Raw genomic sequence first — 17844 nt, forward strand, 5'->3', positions numbered from 1 at the left:
GGGGAGAAGGGCCTTGGTCAGGGAGGTGACCAAGAACCCAATGGCCACTCTGACAGAGCTCCAGAGTTCCTCTGTGGAGATGGGAGAACCTTACAGAAGGACAACCATTACTGCAGCACTCAACCAATCAGGCCTTTATGGTAGAGTGGCCGCTTGGAGTTTACCAAGAGGCACCTAAATTACAAAGATTCAAAGATTCTCTGGTCTGATGAAAGCAAGATTGAACTCTTTGGCCTGAATGCCAATCGTCACGTCTGGAGGAAACCTGGCACCATCTCAACGCTGAAGCATGATGGAAGCAGCATCACACTGTGGGGATGTTTTTTAGAGGCAGGGACTGGTAGACTAGTCAGAATAGAGGGAAAGATGAATGGAGCAAAGTACAGAGAGATCATTGAAGAAAACCTGCTCCAGAGCGCTCAGAACCTCAGACTGGGCTGAAGGTTCACCTTCCAACAGGACAGGACACTAAGCACACAGCCAAGACAACGCAGGAGTGGTTTTGAGACAAGTCTCAATGTCCTTGCATGGCCCAGCCAGAACGCACTTGAACCTCGGGACAGACTTAAAAATAACTGTGCAGCGACGCTCTCCATCCAACCTGACAAAGCTTGAGAGGATCTACAGAGAAGAATGGGAGAAACTCTTCAAATATAGGTGTGCCAAGAAGACTCAAGGCTGTAATCGCTGACAAAGGTGCTTCAACAAAGTACTGAGTAAATGGTCTGAATACTTATGTAAATGTGAGATTTCATATCTTCTTATCTTTTTTATTTTTATACATTTGCAGACATTTCTAAAACCTGTTTTTACTTTCCGAATGCACTGTACACTGAGCATACCAAACATTAGGAACACCTTTATAATATTGAGTTGCACCCCTTCCCCCCTTTTGCCCTAATAACAGCCTCAAATCGCCTGGGCATGGAATCCACAAGGTGTCGAAAGCCTTTCACAGGGATGCTGGCCCAGGTTGACTCCAATGCTTCTCACTGTTGTGTCAAGTTGGTTGTATGTCCTTTGGGGGGTGGACCATTCTTGATACACACAAGAAACTGTTGAGCATGAAAAACCCAGCAGAGTTATCATTCCCCGCACCTACTACCATACGCCATTCAAAGGCACTTAAATGTTTGTCTGGCCCATTCACCCTCTGAATTGTACACATACACAATCCGTGTCTCAATTGTCTCAAGGCTTAACAATCCTTCTTTAGCCTGTCTGCTCCCCTTCATCTACACTGATTGAAGTGGATTTAACAAGTGACATCAATAAGGGATCATAGCTTTCATCTGGATTCAAATGGTCAGTCTGTCATGGAAAGAGCAGGTGTTCTTATTGTTTTGTATACTCAGTGTACATTTGTGAACAGCCATCCACAACAACCACAATCAGTAAGGCGCAAATAGATAAGGGCTCTATTCAATCTGTCTTCAGCTGTCTTCATCTTCAGCGTTACAGATTAAACAATGGAAATATAAAGGTAATTTTCGATTGAGCCCGACATATGCAGTGTTTACCAGGAATGCAGTCTCCGCTAAAATAGAACAGTTGCCTTTAAATTTCAATCACGCTGTAAAGCTGAACTTCCGCGTTGCGAATTCAATAGAGCCCTGAATGAGAGAGCAGCAGTGTAATTCACGTCAATTCGCTATGTAGATATCAATAATCATTTATATCTGTATCACAGATAGGCTACAACACTGCTGTCATCCTTACCTGCAAGCGTTTATTCAAGTTGGATAATCTTTGGATGCCGACAGCAGTCGCACTATTGGAAGACATAGCTTAGATTTACTCCTGCTCTTTTCCCTCAATTCATCAAACGCATTCGGTGTGTCACCATAGTTGTCTCTGTCTTGTGGTCAGACCGATGATGTAAATAAACCCTGGATTGTTGATCCAATGTATTGGCCATTGAGAAGCCACCCAGTAGGAACAGTTCTAGCATATCTGTTTTGTCCGAGTTTAAAAGCAAAACATTAGTCGCCATCCACTTCCTTATGTTTGAACACAGGCTTCCAGGGTAGGCAATTTTGGGGCTTTACCATATCTCATCAAAATATACAGCTGTGTGTTGTCCGCATAGCAGTGGAAATTGACAATGTGTTTCCGAATGACATCACCAAGAGGCATAATATATAGAGAAAACAATAGTGGTCTTAATTCAAACGGAACCTTGAGGAACAACGAAACTTACAATTGATTTGTCAGAGGACAAACCATCCACAGAGACAAACTGATATCTTTCTGACAGATAAGATCAAAACCAGGCAAGAACTTGTCCGCGTAGACCAATTAGGGTTCTCAATCTCTCCAAAAGAATAAAGTGATCGATGGTGTCAAAAGCGGCACTAAGGTCTAGGATTACGAGCACAGGTGCAGAGCCTTGGTCTGAAGCCATTAAAAAGTAATTTATCACCGTCGTGAGAGCAGTTTCAGTATTATGATGGGGTCTAAAACCAGACTGGAGCATTTCATATACATGATTTGTCTTCAGGAAGGCAGTGAGTTGCTGCGCTAGGGGTTTTTAATACATCAATGTTTGGCTTTTTCAGTAGAGGCTTTATTACTGCCAAATTTAGTACACATATGGAGGATAGGGAGCTGTTTATTATCGTCAACATAGGAGGGTACAGGAAGTAGCTCTTTCAGTAGTTTAGTTGGAATAGGGTCCAGTAGGCAGCTGGAAGGTTTAGAGGCCATGACTATTTTCATGAATGTGTCGAGAGATACAGGGTTTAAAAACTTGAGTGTCTCCATTGATTCTAGATCCTGGCAGTTCTGTGTAGACTCAGGACAACTCAGTTTTGGATTCCTATGCAGTCCATAACTTTCTAATAATCATGATCTTTTCGTCAAAGAAATTAATGAATTCATCACTGCTGAAGTGAAGGACATCCTATCTTGGGGGATGAAGCTTTTTAGTTAGCTTTGCGACAGTATCAAAAATAAATGTTTTATTGATTTTGTTATGTTTTATTAAGTTGAAAAAGTAGACTGATCGAGCAGCAGTGAGGGCTCGTTGATATTGCACGGTGTATATTGATATTGTACCAGGTGTATACTTATCAAGCTAGTGTAATGAACACGACGGGAGACAGAGAGCTGGTTTCAAGCACAGGGCGCAGCAGGTGTATATTGTATAGGACCACAGGGGGCAGGTAGCTGGGTCCAGGGGCAGGCAGAAGGTCATACACAACAAAGCCACAGTACAGGCAGGGAAAGGCTAGTAACGTCATCCGGGAGATTAGGCAATATGTTGATAACAGGAAATCCGATAGGCTAAGGTACAGGCAGGGAATAGGCAAAAGGCGTCATTAGTGAGGAGGCAAAAACTATCATACACAGGAAGATTATATTATGGGGAAACCAGCGCTCTTAACTAGAAGTGTGACACAAAACAAACAATACCTCACAATGATGGGGTGCAAAGAACTGAACTAAATAGTGTGTGATAATGACATACAGGTGTGTGAACAGGTGATCAGAATTCAGTTGATTGGGATCTGGAGAGTGAGCTGCATTCAGGAGATCTACAGTGCCTTGCGAAAGTATTCGGCCCCCTTGAACTTTGCGACCTTTAGCCACATTTCAAGCTTCAAACATAAAGATATAAAACTGTATTTTTTTGTGAAGAATCAACAACAAGTGGGACACAATCATGAAGTGGAACGACATTTATTGGATTTTTCAAACTTTTTTAACAAATCAAAAACTGAAAAATTGGGCGTGCAAAATTATTCAGCCCCCTTAAGTTAATACTTTGTAGCGCCACCTTTTGCTGCGATTACAGCTGTAAGTCGCTTGGGGTATGTCTCTATCAGTTTTGCACATCGAGAGACTGAAATTTTTTCCCATTCCTCCTTGCAAAACAGCTCGAGCTCAGTGAGGTTGGATGGAGAGCATTTGTGAACAGCAGTTTTCAGTTCTTTCCACAGATTCTCGATTGGATTCAGGTCTGGACTTTGACTTGGCCATTCTAACACCTGGATATGTTTATTTTTGAACCATTCCATTGTAGATTTTGCTTTATGTTTTGGATCATTGTCTTGTTGGAAGACAAATCTCCGTCTCAGTCTCAGGTCTTTTGCAGACTCCATCAGGTTTTCTTCCAGAATGGTCCTGTATTTGGCTCCATCCATCTTCCCATCAATTTTAACCATCTTCCCTGTCCCTGCTGAAGAAAAGCAGGCCCAAACCATGATGCTGCCACCACCATGTTTGACAGTGGGGATGGTGTGTTCAGCTGTGTTGCTTTTACGCCAAACATAACGTTTTGCATTGTTGCCAAAAAGTTCAATTTTGGTTTCATCTGACCAGAGCACCTTCTTCCACATGTTTGGTGTGTCTCCCAGGTGGCTTGTGGCAAACTTTAAACGACACTTTTTATGGATATCTTTAAGAAATGGCTTTCTTCTTGCCACTCTTCCATAAAGGCCAGATTTGTGCAATATACGACTGATTGTTGTCCTATGGACAGAGTCTCCCACCTCAGCTGTAGATATCTGCAGTTCATCCAGAGTGATCATGGGCCTCTTGGCTGCATCTCTGATCAGTCTTCTCCTTGTATGAGCTGAAAGTTTAGAGGGACGGCCAGGTCTTGGTAGATTTGCAGTGGTCTGATACTCCTTCCATTTCAATATTATCGCTTGCACAGTGCTCCTTGGGATGTTTAAAGCTTGGGAAATATTTTTGTATCCAAATCCGGCTTTAAACTTCTTCACAACAGTATCTCGGACCTGCCTGGTGTGTTCCTTGTTCTTCATGATGCTCTCTGCGCTTTTAATGGGCCTCTGAGACTATCACAGTGCAGGTGCATTTATACGGAGACTTGATTACACACAGGTGGATTGTATTTATCATCATTAGTCATTTAGGTCAACATTGGATCATTCAGGGATCCTCACTGAACTTCTGGAGAGAGTTTGCTGCACTGAAAGTAAAGGGGCTGAATAATTTTGCACGCCCAATTTTTCAGTTTTTGATTTGTTAAAAAAGTTTGAAATATCCAATAAATGTCGTTCCACTTCATGATTGTGTCCCACTTGTTGCTGATTCTTCACAAAAAAATACAGATTTATATCTTTATGTTTGAAGCCTGAAATGTGGCAAAAGGTCGCAAAGTTCAAGGGGACCGAATACTTTCGCAAGGCACTGTATGTATCTGAGAGTTAGAAAGTGGGTTGGAAAGCGAGCTGCATTCAGGGGATCTACGTGTTTGAGAGTGTGAGTTGGAAGCAGACATTACAGCTAGTTTTTCTATTTTTTAGCTGGCTACAGATAATTTTTAATTTTTTTTTTGTATTTTCTGGAAGCTTGCCTCTGCGCTCAGTTGTTTTCTATATACCAGGGAGCTAATCTCTTGTGACATATGTTTTTGTTTTTAGAGGTGCGACTGCATCTAGGGTATTACGCAAGGTTTAATTTGGATCCTTGGTTAGGTGGTTAACTGATTTTTGTATGTGGACGTCCTTGGGTAGGTTGAGGGAGTCTAAGAGGGTATCTTGGAATCTTTAGGTTGTCAAGAATTGGGTTGTCCCAGCTTTTGACAATTCTTGGTTGGATTATTTGTTATTTGTGATCCGATAGTCCAGGATTATGAGAAAAACATTTAAATACACAATATTTATTCCACAGGACAAAACTATAGTAGATGTTGGACAAAACCCACTGAATTGATGATGGCTCCAAAACTATTGGAGTTGGTCTGTGGACTTTCCATGTGAATATTGAAGTCACCAAAATGACTACAAGGTCCATGAAGAAGTGAGGAACGCTGTATACGGCCCAGGAGGCCTTTGAACAGTAGATATACAAAGTAATTGAGTAGGCTGCATAGATTTTATGACTAGAAGCTCAAAAGACGAAAACCGTCCATAAAAAAAATTACTGTCGTAAATGTTATACTTCCGCCTTTGTGGGATATGGTCACTAGTGTAACCAGGAGGGGAGGCCTCAATTAACACAGTAAATAAATCAGGCTTGAACCAAGTCAGGCCAATCTCATCAGGTTATGATCAGTGATTAATTCATTGACTGACTGCCTTAAAGTGAGGGATCAAAACATTAAGTAGTCCTATTTTGAGATATTGTCACAATCTCTTTAAAAAAATGACAGGAATGGAGAAGGTCTTTATTCCAGTGTGATTCTTAAGGTCGAACACCGCCATGTTTAGTTTTGCCGACCTAGATCGAGACTTAGGCACGGGCAGGCTCCACTAAACTGCCTGCTGCCTGGCCTGCACCCTATATCATTGTTGAGCTAGACCCATATAGGAGTTAGACCCATATATATGTCGATAGATAAGATGAGAACACCCCTCCAGCTTCGATTGAGTCTGTCACTCCTCAGGCCAGTTATCTACAAATTCTCTCTTTTGGGAGGGACAGAAAAACAGTTTTCAATCAGCGATTGAGCTGCTGTAGAGCTCACCACTCCCTCTTACTGGGAGGGGGCCAGAACAATTACTTGATGCCAACACAACTTTCTAGCGAAGTTACACGCTGAATGTTGCGCTTGGCTAAAACAAATGTAGACATCAATAAATGCATTTCTATAGCTTCCAAAATATTTTTTTACACTGTTATGGGTTTGCTGAGATGGAGGCATTGTGGCTTCAACACAGCACCTCCCTATCAGTCATCTAGTGTATATGTAAACCACACTGGTGGAACAAACTTAAACTTGCACCTTTTTTATGCTGATTTGAATGTCATTGAGAGAAAAAAAATGTTCTGAATTTAAAAGTAATCCTAGAAGTAATCATTTAGTTTTTAAAAAGTGTCTGTAATTGGATAACAATATTTTAGCAAATCAGTTACTTACATGTAATCCGTTTCTCCCCAACCCTGTGCATGCCTGTGTGTGTGTCAGGGGACCAGGCTGTCCAGACTGTTCTTTCATATGCAGTGTGAGGCAGCAGGAGCACCCAGCAGGATAGCCAAAGAAAAAACAGACCCTGAGCCAGAATATGAGTGTGTGTTTCGCCAAGTACTCGCTTTTAAAGGGCGATAATGGTGAATGGTGGTGGTGTACAGTGTGTGTGTGTGTGTGTGTGTGTGTGTGTGTGTGTGTGTGTGTGTGTGTGTGTGTGTGTGTGTGTGTGTGTGTGTGTGTGTGTGTGTGTGTGTGTGTGTGTGTGTGTGTGTGTGTGCGTTCCTGCGTGTGCATGTGTGTGTAGATGTGCGCCATGTGTGTACCTTTTGTGTGCCTTGACAACCAAATCTTACTACAAATGTTTTGAGGTGTATGTGTGTGTGTTTTTGGCATTATGTGTTATATTGTTATGGCATAAGACAGATACTAGACACTGTATTCAACCAAAGACCCACAACACAAAAATACATAAAAATAAAACATCAATCAACAGTCATTGAGAACTACCATTATGGAAGCTATATCATTTTAATGTTTTACAGTTTAATTCTATGATGGTTTTACTGCACCAATCCATGCTGGCCCAATGCCAATTTTCCAGGTGACTGGCCACTCTAGAATGAGGAAGCCTTGGGATAGGAAGAACCAAACTCGAATCGATCTCCTCCCCAGGAATTTGGAGCAAATAGCTGTCGGGAATTGTCTTCATGGTTCTCTGCTCAACATTTGGACATGGTATTAGTTAAAAGGTCACGCGAAGGATAGACTTAATAGATTCTACAAGAATGGTAAACCTGTCAGGGAGAACCAGTGTTGACATCCAAGGGGCTCTGTCTGACAACAGTGTGCCAACACCTGGACCTGGCACTGGCAGAGCCATGTTGTTCTGAATAGGTGGCCTTGGTATTTCATAGCCTGTGCAGAACTAACAAAAACAAATATTCCATTTCATTTTCAGACTTCATAGATGTCTCCACAATCAAATAAATTAATAATTATGTTCCATCAAACATGTACCACAGAGTGGTGAATTTCCATGTCCCAAAACCCACCTCCAGCAGTTTCACTGGGTCTTAAGCCAAGCTCCAGTCCCATATGTATGATGAGTAATGCGTGTATGTGTAGGAATAAAGCACAGGAGCAGTGTATACAGTGCTTTAATTCCAGCCCCATTTGTCCTTTTGCTGCATTGTTGGAAGGGTGGCCACTGATGGCATTTGGTAGCTGTCTGCATGTTGTGTGTTGACTAGCTCAGGACCTTGCTGTTAGGAGGGAAAGTATAAGTCAAGTAGTGGCTTTTATGAGCAGATTAGACTCGTTCCAGTTCAGGCATTGTTCTCTAATTTCATTACTTGTCTGTAAAAATTATATGGCTCAAACCACATGACAGTTGAATGAGAGGAATGAAAAACACCTCTCGGGATTATAAAGCTAATTTAAAATTTTGAAGTAAAGGCCAACTTCCACAAGAACGACTTGATCTGCGGAAAACAAATAGCCAGATCTATTATTGATCGGCAAATTACCACAAAACCCTTGGATATAATGTAACATAATGTTTGTTATAATAATGTCAAGATATCTCTTAAATATTAATGCACAGCCGTACACACTGAAAAACTTGACACATTTTGACAAAACTGTCTTACATTAGGACTCATAACAGCATTCATATCCATTCATTAATAATGTGTATATTAGATTCAAAATGTAAAAAAGTTTCTAACACCATTGGAGTCTTTTTGATGAAATAAGCAAATCCTGCTTTGAAAGTTTTGATATTCATATGTTCCCGCTGTCGTGGCGTTGTATTAGTTAATGTGACGACTGTTGCTCATCGAATGATTAAAGGTTTCTAATTGCGTGATTAACTGAATCAAGCAATTATTAACTCATTAACATGGGGCACCATGGGAAAATGAGTTTTATTGAGTTTCTATTTCCCAAATTAACTCAAAGAAAATCAGAATATCGATTTTACAACAGTCGCTAATTAATCCGTTTCCTCTACAGTCTCATTCTGAACGTTGCATAATCCGGGAATCTGCACGGATCCGGGTCTCACCAATGAGTTCGTACCACACCAATCTTAGTTGAGTATTTATTTACTAGAAAGCTAAAATGATGATCACATATACACAAAAACACATTCTAGGCTATTGATTAGAACTTAGTAGAACGGGCAGACACACTATGGCGCGTGTTACCCAAAATGGGGATATAAAAGAGAGAGAAAAAGAGAAAGTACACGAGAGAAATATACATTTGGGTGCATTTGTCAGCTATGCTTATTTTAGCCCTAACCTTGCTCCAAACTGCCGCTCTTATGGGTCAGAATATAATGATGTAATTATGTGTGGGAGGTCTCAGATGGGAAGCTCCGCGTGGGCCGTTTAGGCTTCTCAATGACGCACTTCTCCGGCGCAACTCTCTGGTCGTCCTCACAATGTCAGTGTTCTTTTGGTCTGATTCCTCACCCTTGCTCCGGGAGGGCTCTTCTGAAGACAGACAGCTCTGTAGCTCAGGGCTCACAGCATAGGAATGAAACAGTGTAGATACCACAATTCGATGGATAGTGAAGGTTAGGTGGTCTGGCTTGAATTCACTCGCTTAGACACAGCTACTCATCAGTAGCATGGGTAGAAAAATATTTATTTGTCTTCAATCTTGGGTTGAGTTTTGGGTTCATTGAGTTTTTAGACCTCGGCTGCAGTCTTATACCCTCGGGTCAGAAGTGGGCGTAACCGCCTTTAGGGCAATTCTCTGGGTGTACCAAGTTAAGAGGCAAGGTCTAGATTTTACTCAAATCCAATTTTAGACAACTAACTTCACATTTCATCTTTACCAAAACATTCACTTTGATTTGGACATTTTACACACAACGTACAATGTATAAATATCAAGCATATCCTAGGAAAACTCTTACAGTTACAATGTTTTTGCAATAAAGTAATCTATTAACCTTTAATAACAAAACAAAAATGACATACATTGTCATATTCCATCTATCATCACGACCACCATTGTGGCTGACGGAAACCATTGTTCCAAAGTCCCTTTATTGCATGTTTAATGTTCTGAGGTTGGTTCTCCATAGTGAGAGGACACAGGAATGTTGTCTGTGGCCTAAGATTACCATGGCTGTGATGGGTCATAAAACCCCCACATCTTCGGAACCCTAGATCTCGCCTCCTCTGTTGGGGTTGAGAGATAATCTGTAGGGTTGCTAAATATTCTGTGAGAAGTTTCCATTTGACTTATAGTATCTCTATGAGTTTTCTGTTTACCCCGTTAGGCATGTATTGTCTTGAGACATGTTTGAGAAATTAATAAAATATTATTTTTTTTTGCCTCCCATGTAACTTGACTAGCCAATTTCTATTTCCTTAACTTGATTTCAGTTGGGAAATTGAAGCCCATCGACCTGTTACATTTGAGTTTGTGATGCAGTGGATCAATGCTCTCAGGAATGTGTCTCTTCAGGAGGCATTTGTTGATGTGGAACTAAGCATTATTCATTTAGCATTAGAAATATGGTTGAGTGTGGATATTGTATCTTCAACACAATTCCGGCATGTTTGTAGGTAATAGAATAGCTTCGCTATAAGAGTCCAATCTCACTACCACCAAGGGTTGGAGTTTAATCTCCACATACTTTACTGTCAGCTTAGTCTACTTTAGCATGAGGCTTAAAGCATATGATAAATATGTGCTGAGACCATGCTTCATGGTTTATGCACCTGCTATAGCATACACATGACATAACAGGCTGATGCACTAAGCCTACTTTCCAGTCATAAATAGAATGCTGTACATTTCACATTTAAAGTTTCTCTGTCTTGAGTTTTCTGAGACCCATTCCTGACACTTGCTACTGTATGACTTTGCCTCATGGTGCATTCACACTTTGGAAGAATTCTGTAAGATCAACCTGCATTCAAGTCTGCACAAGAAAAAAGATGTATAAGCCAAAGGGACCCATATGCAGTGAGATTTGACCAATTTGCATGTGAATTTTTAAATAAGCAGCATAGTATGTACTGGAAATAAGAACAGTGCAGATATGTATGTCTAGAATCAACAACTTCATGTACATGTTGGTAAGCAAACTAAACAGTTTAAATGATTTCAACACTTAAAAAGTGTTAGTTAATTAAACAGTGTTAAACATGTATTGTAACACCTAAAAATAGTTAGACTACAGTATGTTTAATACTTATTTAATTTAAACACTAACAAATCAATTACGAAGATAGGTAACTGTGTGTGCGGGAGTTATTCTACCACTTTTTCATGCCGAGTATAACCTATTCATCAGTGTTTTCCCCAAAGAGTACATACAACATTAGCCAGGGAGGAATGTTTCTAGAACCTGAACCTCATCATCACAGAGAACTTATACACTCAATTAATGTTTGTTTTTTTTCACTCTTATTAAAACCCCATTTTATTTATTTTGGCAAGGATAATGTTCAAACAATGTTTTTCAGCAGTTACCTTTATTCTGGGGTTTTCTTTTAAAATAATTGTTACACTTTAAATAACACCCCCATAAATGAAAACATAAATTGGATAAAAAGACATTTCCTCGTTTTTTCTTTAGATGTTGTATAATTTTTACCATTAGAATGGGTACTGTTGTAGTCTTGAGATTCACTAAAACAATCAAGGAGTTAGTAAGAATGTGTAATTACCCTCTCTAATGGACTACTCACTGTTGACTTATAATGCACCTCTTCTACTCTCAACTCCACTTCACTGTGACACAGTGCTGAATAAAATATTTACGCAGCTCATAATTTATTTTCGGTATTTCACAGCATTTCAAGCCCTCAATTCATAATCAGTGGACCATTTAGTAGTATGCCAATATGAATATAAATACAACTAAATTATTGAAATGTAATTTGATATCAACGCAATCTCCTAAGAACTAACTGGCTGTTTTTTGTACACCAGCACAGACCTCCATGCACTGACATTTATTAGCATTATTCATTAGTCTACTTCCCTATTCTTAATTACTTACTCTCCCTCTCTCTTCTTCCCCCTCTCTCACTCCCTGTCTCCATCCCTCTTTTCTCAGGTTTAATAGTGGGCTCCCTCACCGTCTGCTGGCTTCCCAACCAGGTGCGTCGCCTGATGACCGCTGCCGTGCCCAAGTCCAGCTGGACCATGCCCTACTTCCGCAGCTATGTGGCGCTGCACCCTGTGGCCGACACCTTCTTTTACCTCAGCTCCGTGCTCAACCCCTTCCTGTACAACCTCTCCTCCAGCCAATTCCAACAGGTCTTTGTCCAGGTGCTGCGCTGCCGCCTCACCATTGAGCATGTCAACAAACGGACTCTGAGGAGCTCAGAGGAAAACTCGACCCGCTCGTTGCGGCCCCTGCTAAAGTCGCTGCGTTGTGGTCATGGCGGCAGGTCTACTCAGACTCAGAGCATGGAGTTCAAGATGCCTACGTTCACTACCTTACATATTCCAAAGGACACTCCAGCTCCCAGCCCTGAGGAGGCCCTTCCCACAACCGTTGAATCACTCTCGATTTCGGTGCGAAAGGGAAATGAGCCTGATGAGACTGAAATATAAAGGGACGCATTCGGTGCTTTGAAGATTATTCAAATCCGAACGAGATGATCCGATCACTATCTGATTGAGATTTGTTGCTTCGACACATGGTAATAACATTTAGTCCGTATTGTGACCAGATTCCCTGGTTCCCTCCCTGTATGCAAATTAATCCAACCTGCCGATATGACACAAACTGTACAAATTGACAAAACAGCGCACTTTTATAGTAATTTATAGTAATAAATTTATAGTAATAATTGGGTAATATTTGGTTGAGACGTTGATCAATGAGATTGCAACCTTTATTCATCCACTCCAAAGACAGTCAAAAGTTAGTTGAATTTCCAGTGTGTTATCACTATGCTTTCAACCATCTGCAATCGGGTTCATGTTATCAATCAACCAACCAGAGTTCCAAAGCCTGGGCCTAAAATTGTGTATAAATTATAATTTTGCAATGACATCGAAGATGTGAAAAATATTTGTTAGTCTGATGAGTGTAATGAGGAACATCCTGAATTTGCACTTGAAGCATTTATGAAACTACTTCTTCCGGTTAATGATAGGCATGCGCCCATCAAGAAACACTGTTAGAACTGATAAATCCCCATGGCTAGATGATTAAATGAAAAACTGTATGGCTGAGAGGGATGAGGCAAAGGGAATAGCAAATAAGTTTGACAACACACCAGACTGGCAAACATACAGTAAATTGAGAAATCACATAAACTATACTATGGAACAAAGATAAATTATTAAAAGAATGATAGTAAAAAGTTCTGGAGAACTTAAAATGAAATTCTAGGCAAAATAGCAAACTCGGCTCCATACTTCATTGAGGCAGGTGGTTTGTTCATAGCAAAACCTTTTGATATTACCTACCAGTAAGAACTTTTTTTTGAAAGATTGCATGTCATGCCTATGTTTGCTAAACAACAAATGCTGAGCCTTCATATTCATGCATAATGGACCAAATAATGAAAGATGAACACTGTAGTTTTGAGTTCCACAATTTGGGTGAGGAAGAGGGGGGACATTTTTTTCCTATCTATAAATAAGGACAAACCACCTGGTACCGACAACCTGGATGGTAAATTGCTGAGGTTGGTAGCGAAATAACTCCTGTTTGCCACATCTTCAATTTAAGCCAAGAAGACTCAGACATGGAGGGAGGAAAAGGTCACTCATCTACTCAAGAAGAGCAGAACACCCTTTAATGGTTCAAACAGCTGACCAATTAGCCTGTTACAAGTGCTTAGCAAACTGACACAAATTACTGATGATTCGCTGAATTAAAATTGTGATTCATTTCAGAAAACTAGGCATATGTCATTACTTCACAGGAGAGCCATTTGAATGTAAACCTTTTTTTTTTAAATCAAAATGCGTTTTTGGGCAGAAATGCCTTCTGGAACAGGTGAACTTTTGTGTGCCTTAATAACAAACTGTTATGCCATCTGTAAATGCGAATACAATTGTTAAATTACAAGTTTCAGAAAAAGCCAAGAACCTTCCCGCTAGCCATGAGTTTTGAAATCAGTGGAATTGGAGTATGATAGCTAAGGAGGTGGAGAAAATTCTGGCGTTTAATTGCAAATATGCAGAGGGAGTCGAAAATAGAACACATAGAAGGCTGTTGTATAAAACACCTGTTTCCGGATTACATCTTCAAACTAAGGGCAACCATGGCATCGGAGACAGATGGGGAGAAGCATCCACACACGTAAACGGGTAAGATAGTCTAGCTAGCTACATTTTCAGATATGACATATTTCAAATTTTGTCAGAAGGTTGTTTCATTTCAAGTTAAAGCGTACTGTTAGCTAGCTAGATAACGTTAGCTGACTGGCTCGCTGGCTAACGTTTTGTGTATGATCTGTGTAGTAATATTATTCTTATCTCAGAGCCATTTGCATTGCTAGTTATAGCCTAATGTTAGATAGCTAGCTATCATTGAACCTGGTTGGTTAGTTACCTGCAGATTCATGCTGGGATTATGGTTCATTGTTTAGCTAGCTAGCAATTTTTTTTTACAGACTCCACTATGACAGTAACTATTTCAATAGAATGTTCATGATGTCACTGCGACAACTGTCGATAGACGTAGCTGGTAAATTCACTCTGGCTATCTACTCTAAGAGCAGTCTTGTCTGAGTGTGCCAGAGCACAGAATAACTGACGAATTTATGAACGCACAACACCTGTTGAATATGGCCGGTGTCAGTAAACGTTGGCAAAAAAAAGTGTAATTAAATTGTTGCCAGCAGCACAGTTACAGTCACCAATGCTCTGGATAACATATAAACTGCCTAACCAGCTCTGCTAGGGAGAATAAAATGGTCAGCTTGTGCTGTTCTTTCATTTGTGTCTGGAAATAGCTATCAAGCTAGCCAACGTTAGCCAGTTAGCTTGGGTGCTTGACTGCTGTTTGGTCAGAACGCTCAGATCAACCCTACTCCTCGGCCAGAGCATCCAGTGTGTGCTCTGAACACTCCAAGAGTGAAACACTGAGTTTACGAACACCCAGAGCACACTCTGCCTTCTTATGGATTGAGAGTTACCGATCTAATAGAACACAGAGGCTTTTCGTTATGGAAGCCTCTCTCATGTAAATTCAGTTAAGTGTGGTGTACCGTAGGGCAGCCAGCTAGGGCCATTATTGTTGTCTGTTTTTAGTAATGACCTTCTACTGACCTTGAATAAAGCCTGTGTGTCTATGTATGCTGACGACTCAACAGTATACACGTCGGCTGCAAAAGTAAAATAAATAACTTAATAGAGTCAGTTTTAGAATGGGTAACTAACAATCGTCTGGTGTTAAATATCTACAAAACTAGAAGCATAAATCACTTAATTTAGATCTGTTATTGCATAATGTGGCGATTGAGCAAGTTGAGCAGACTAAACTGCTGGGTGTAACCCTAGATAGCAAGCAATCATGGTCAAAACATATAGACTCAATTGTTGCTAAAATGGAAAGAGGTTGGTCCATGATACCCTAGGGCGTAGATAGATGCCTTCTTGACATCTCAGTCGACCAGACAAGTCCTACAGGCCATAGTTTTGTCACCTTGACTACTGCCCAACTGTGCAGAAAAAAAAGAACATAGGTTGGTTCAGATCAAAGCAGCACATATCGCACTTAGATGTACACGAAGGGAAAATGTCAGTCTCTACTTGCTCAAAGTTGTGAAGTGATTGACTGCATCACTATTGGTCTCTGTGCAAGGTTTTGATGTGTTGAAGGTACCGAATTTTCTGTTCAAGCAGTTAGCACACAGTTTGGACACTCATTGGTACAACACATGACATACAACCAGAGGTCTCTTCACAGTCCCCAGGTCCAGAACAGAGGCTGGGAAACGCACAGTATTAAATAGAGACATGACTATATGTAACTTTCTACCACCCCAGGTAACTCAAACTAGCAATAAAACCAGATTTTAAAAACAGATAAAAGAACCTTACTGCACAAAAAGGGGACTGTGAAGAGACTCAACCATTTTATATATTTGTACTGTAATTTGAACAGTATTATGTATTAATATGTAGGCTGTGTTAAATGTTTTAAATGTATGTAGTTCAGTCCTTGACTAATAATATTCTGTACTATGTCATGTTTCATGTGGACACCAGGAAGAGTAGCTGCTGTTGTTGCAGCGGCTAATGGGGATCCTAATAAATACCAAATACCAATCTAAAATTGGTACTCCGGTACTTCGGCGTCTAAGATTTTTTTTTTTTTAAACCTCCTGCGTTGTGCTAGATGTGTCAATGTGTAGTTCATACATGCATGCCTAATCCATGAGCAGAATTAGTGTTTTATCTCAATTAGCCACAAAAATCCTAGTTTGAAAGAGTATGTTTTCTTGAAGCTGTGCCACGCCATTCTCCCTACATTTCCCCATACGTGGGCCAGCCCCTAGCAATTCCAGTTCTAGCCAATGGGCTTCAGCACCTCGAGTTTGAGTGACAAGTTGGCCTGCCCTGCGTTATCCAATGAGGTTGCAGGGTGGGCCCAACGGCTCAGTGGACACAACAGAGAGAGAGAGAGAGAGAGAGAGAGCAATGACGTGGTGCACATATGTGACATGGTATGCAGTGTTCACAGCCAAATTCATATTTATTTTTTGTGCTTTCAACCATTTAAAAACACATCAAAGTTCAAATGGGAATACAATGTCATGTTTTGCTTATTTATGGGATAAATGCCTACATTACCTTGGAAATAATGGATGATGACTGCCTCGTCCCTTTGCGGAGTTCATTTTTCTAAAGTAATGTACAGAATGGTGGCATTTATCACGCTTGTACCAAATAAAACAATATGAAAGCACACATTTACTGGTAGAAATACTTTTTATTTATTTATATAAGCGAATTCATAACTTTGGTTGCTAGAGATGCGACCCAGTCATTCGATCTTTATGTTCCATTGCCATGCTCAGTGGCAATGTTCATATCCCTTGCTTGCTGCTAGCTAGCTACAGCTACACAACTTCTTCAGCCAGAACAGCAGTATATTTTATTCTGTTGCGTTTGTTTAAGCTTTTATCCCGCTTATAACACAGTTGCCAAAGAAAACAATATTATAAGCATACATTTACCAATACAAATAAAAACATTCCGTTGATATTTTCATATTTTGGTTGCTTGAGACGTGACCCAGTCGTTTGTTCTAAATATATGGATACAATGTCTCTGCAAAAACGAAATCTATGTTAGCTAGCTACATTTTTTAGTCGTTGGTTGCGTCATGATTGCAAGGTGTCCCAATATGTCCCAATATCTCTTCGAACTGTCCTGTTTTCTTGCTTTAATGTACATTCTAGATTGCCCTTCTAGCCAATCAGAAACAAGTATTCAACAAAGCGGTCATCAAATAGCAGAACCATGATTGCAGTTGAGATTAAATTAAAATTACATAGTACAAGTGATCATTGTCCTTTGAGATTCTCTACAGATTATTACAGCAATTGTGAAGATCTCCACAGACCTGCGATGACCTATGCATGCTATCGTGAACATGCACGCTTTATGAAGAAATTAATAGTTTTGAGTGACCTCAAAATGTGTCCATGGATGTGTTACTCATTTTAAGGTTGAATGTTACATTAGTCTTAACTTGAAACTATTTTCTGTATTACAAAAGTAATATTGAATTGTGTTTGGTTAACACAACCAACTATCAACATTTAAAGAAGATTTATCTACTGCTTAGATGGTACCATCTGAGCCACTGGCTTAATCACATTCTTTAACCTTTGTTTTTGGCTAAATTGGAGACGTTAATTCAACAAATAATTGGTCAACAAGTTAGTAGGCTATTTATTGAATTTCATAAGTTATATTGAATTGTGTTTTAATGTCAATTTAACCAAATATCAAAATTT

At 40.1% G+C, this 17844-nt stretch overlaps 1 protein-coding gene across 1 annotated transcript in view; it reads left to right on the top strand.

The window, feature by feature from the left end:
* LOC110501590 (G protein-coupled receptor 39-like) overlaps positions 1-16789 on the top strand; it is a 36648-nt gene extending 19859 nt beyond the window's left edge. The window contains exon 2 of the mRNA XM_021579265.3: positions 11967-16789. Within this exon, the coding sequence (XP_021434940.2) occupies positions 11967-12469 (503 nt within the window). The 3' untranslated portion in view covers positions 12470-16789. The remainder of the gene's footprint in view (positions 1-11966) is intronic.
* The last annotated feature ends 1055 nt before the right edge of the window (positions 16790-17844 follow it).

Source organism: Oncorhynchus mykiss, chromosome 22 (assembly GCF_057628025.1).
Source record: "Oncorhynchus mykiss isolate SJ-2025 chromosome 22, ASM5762802v1, whole genome shotgun sequence".
Taxonomy (NCBI): domain Eukaryota; kingdom Metazoa; phylum Chordata; class Actinopteri; order Salmoniformes; family Salmonidae; genus Oncorhynchus; species Oncorhynchus mykiss.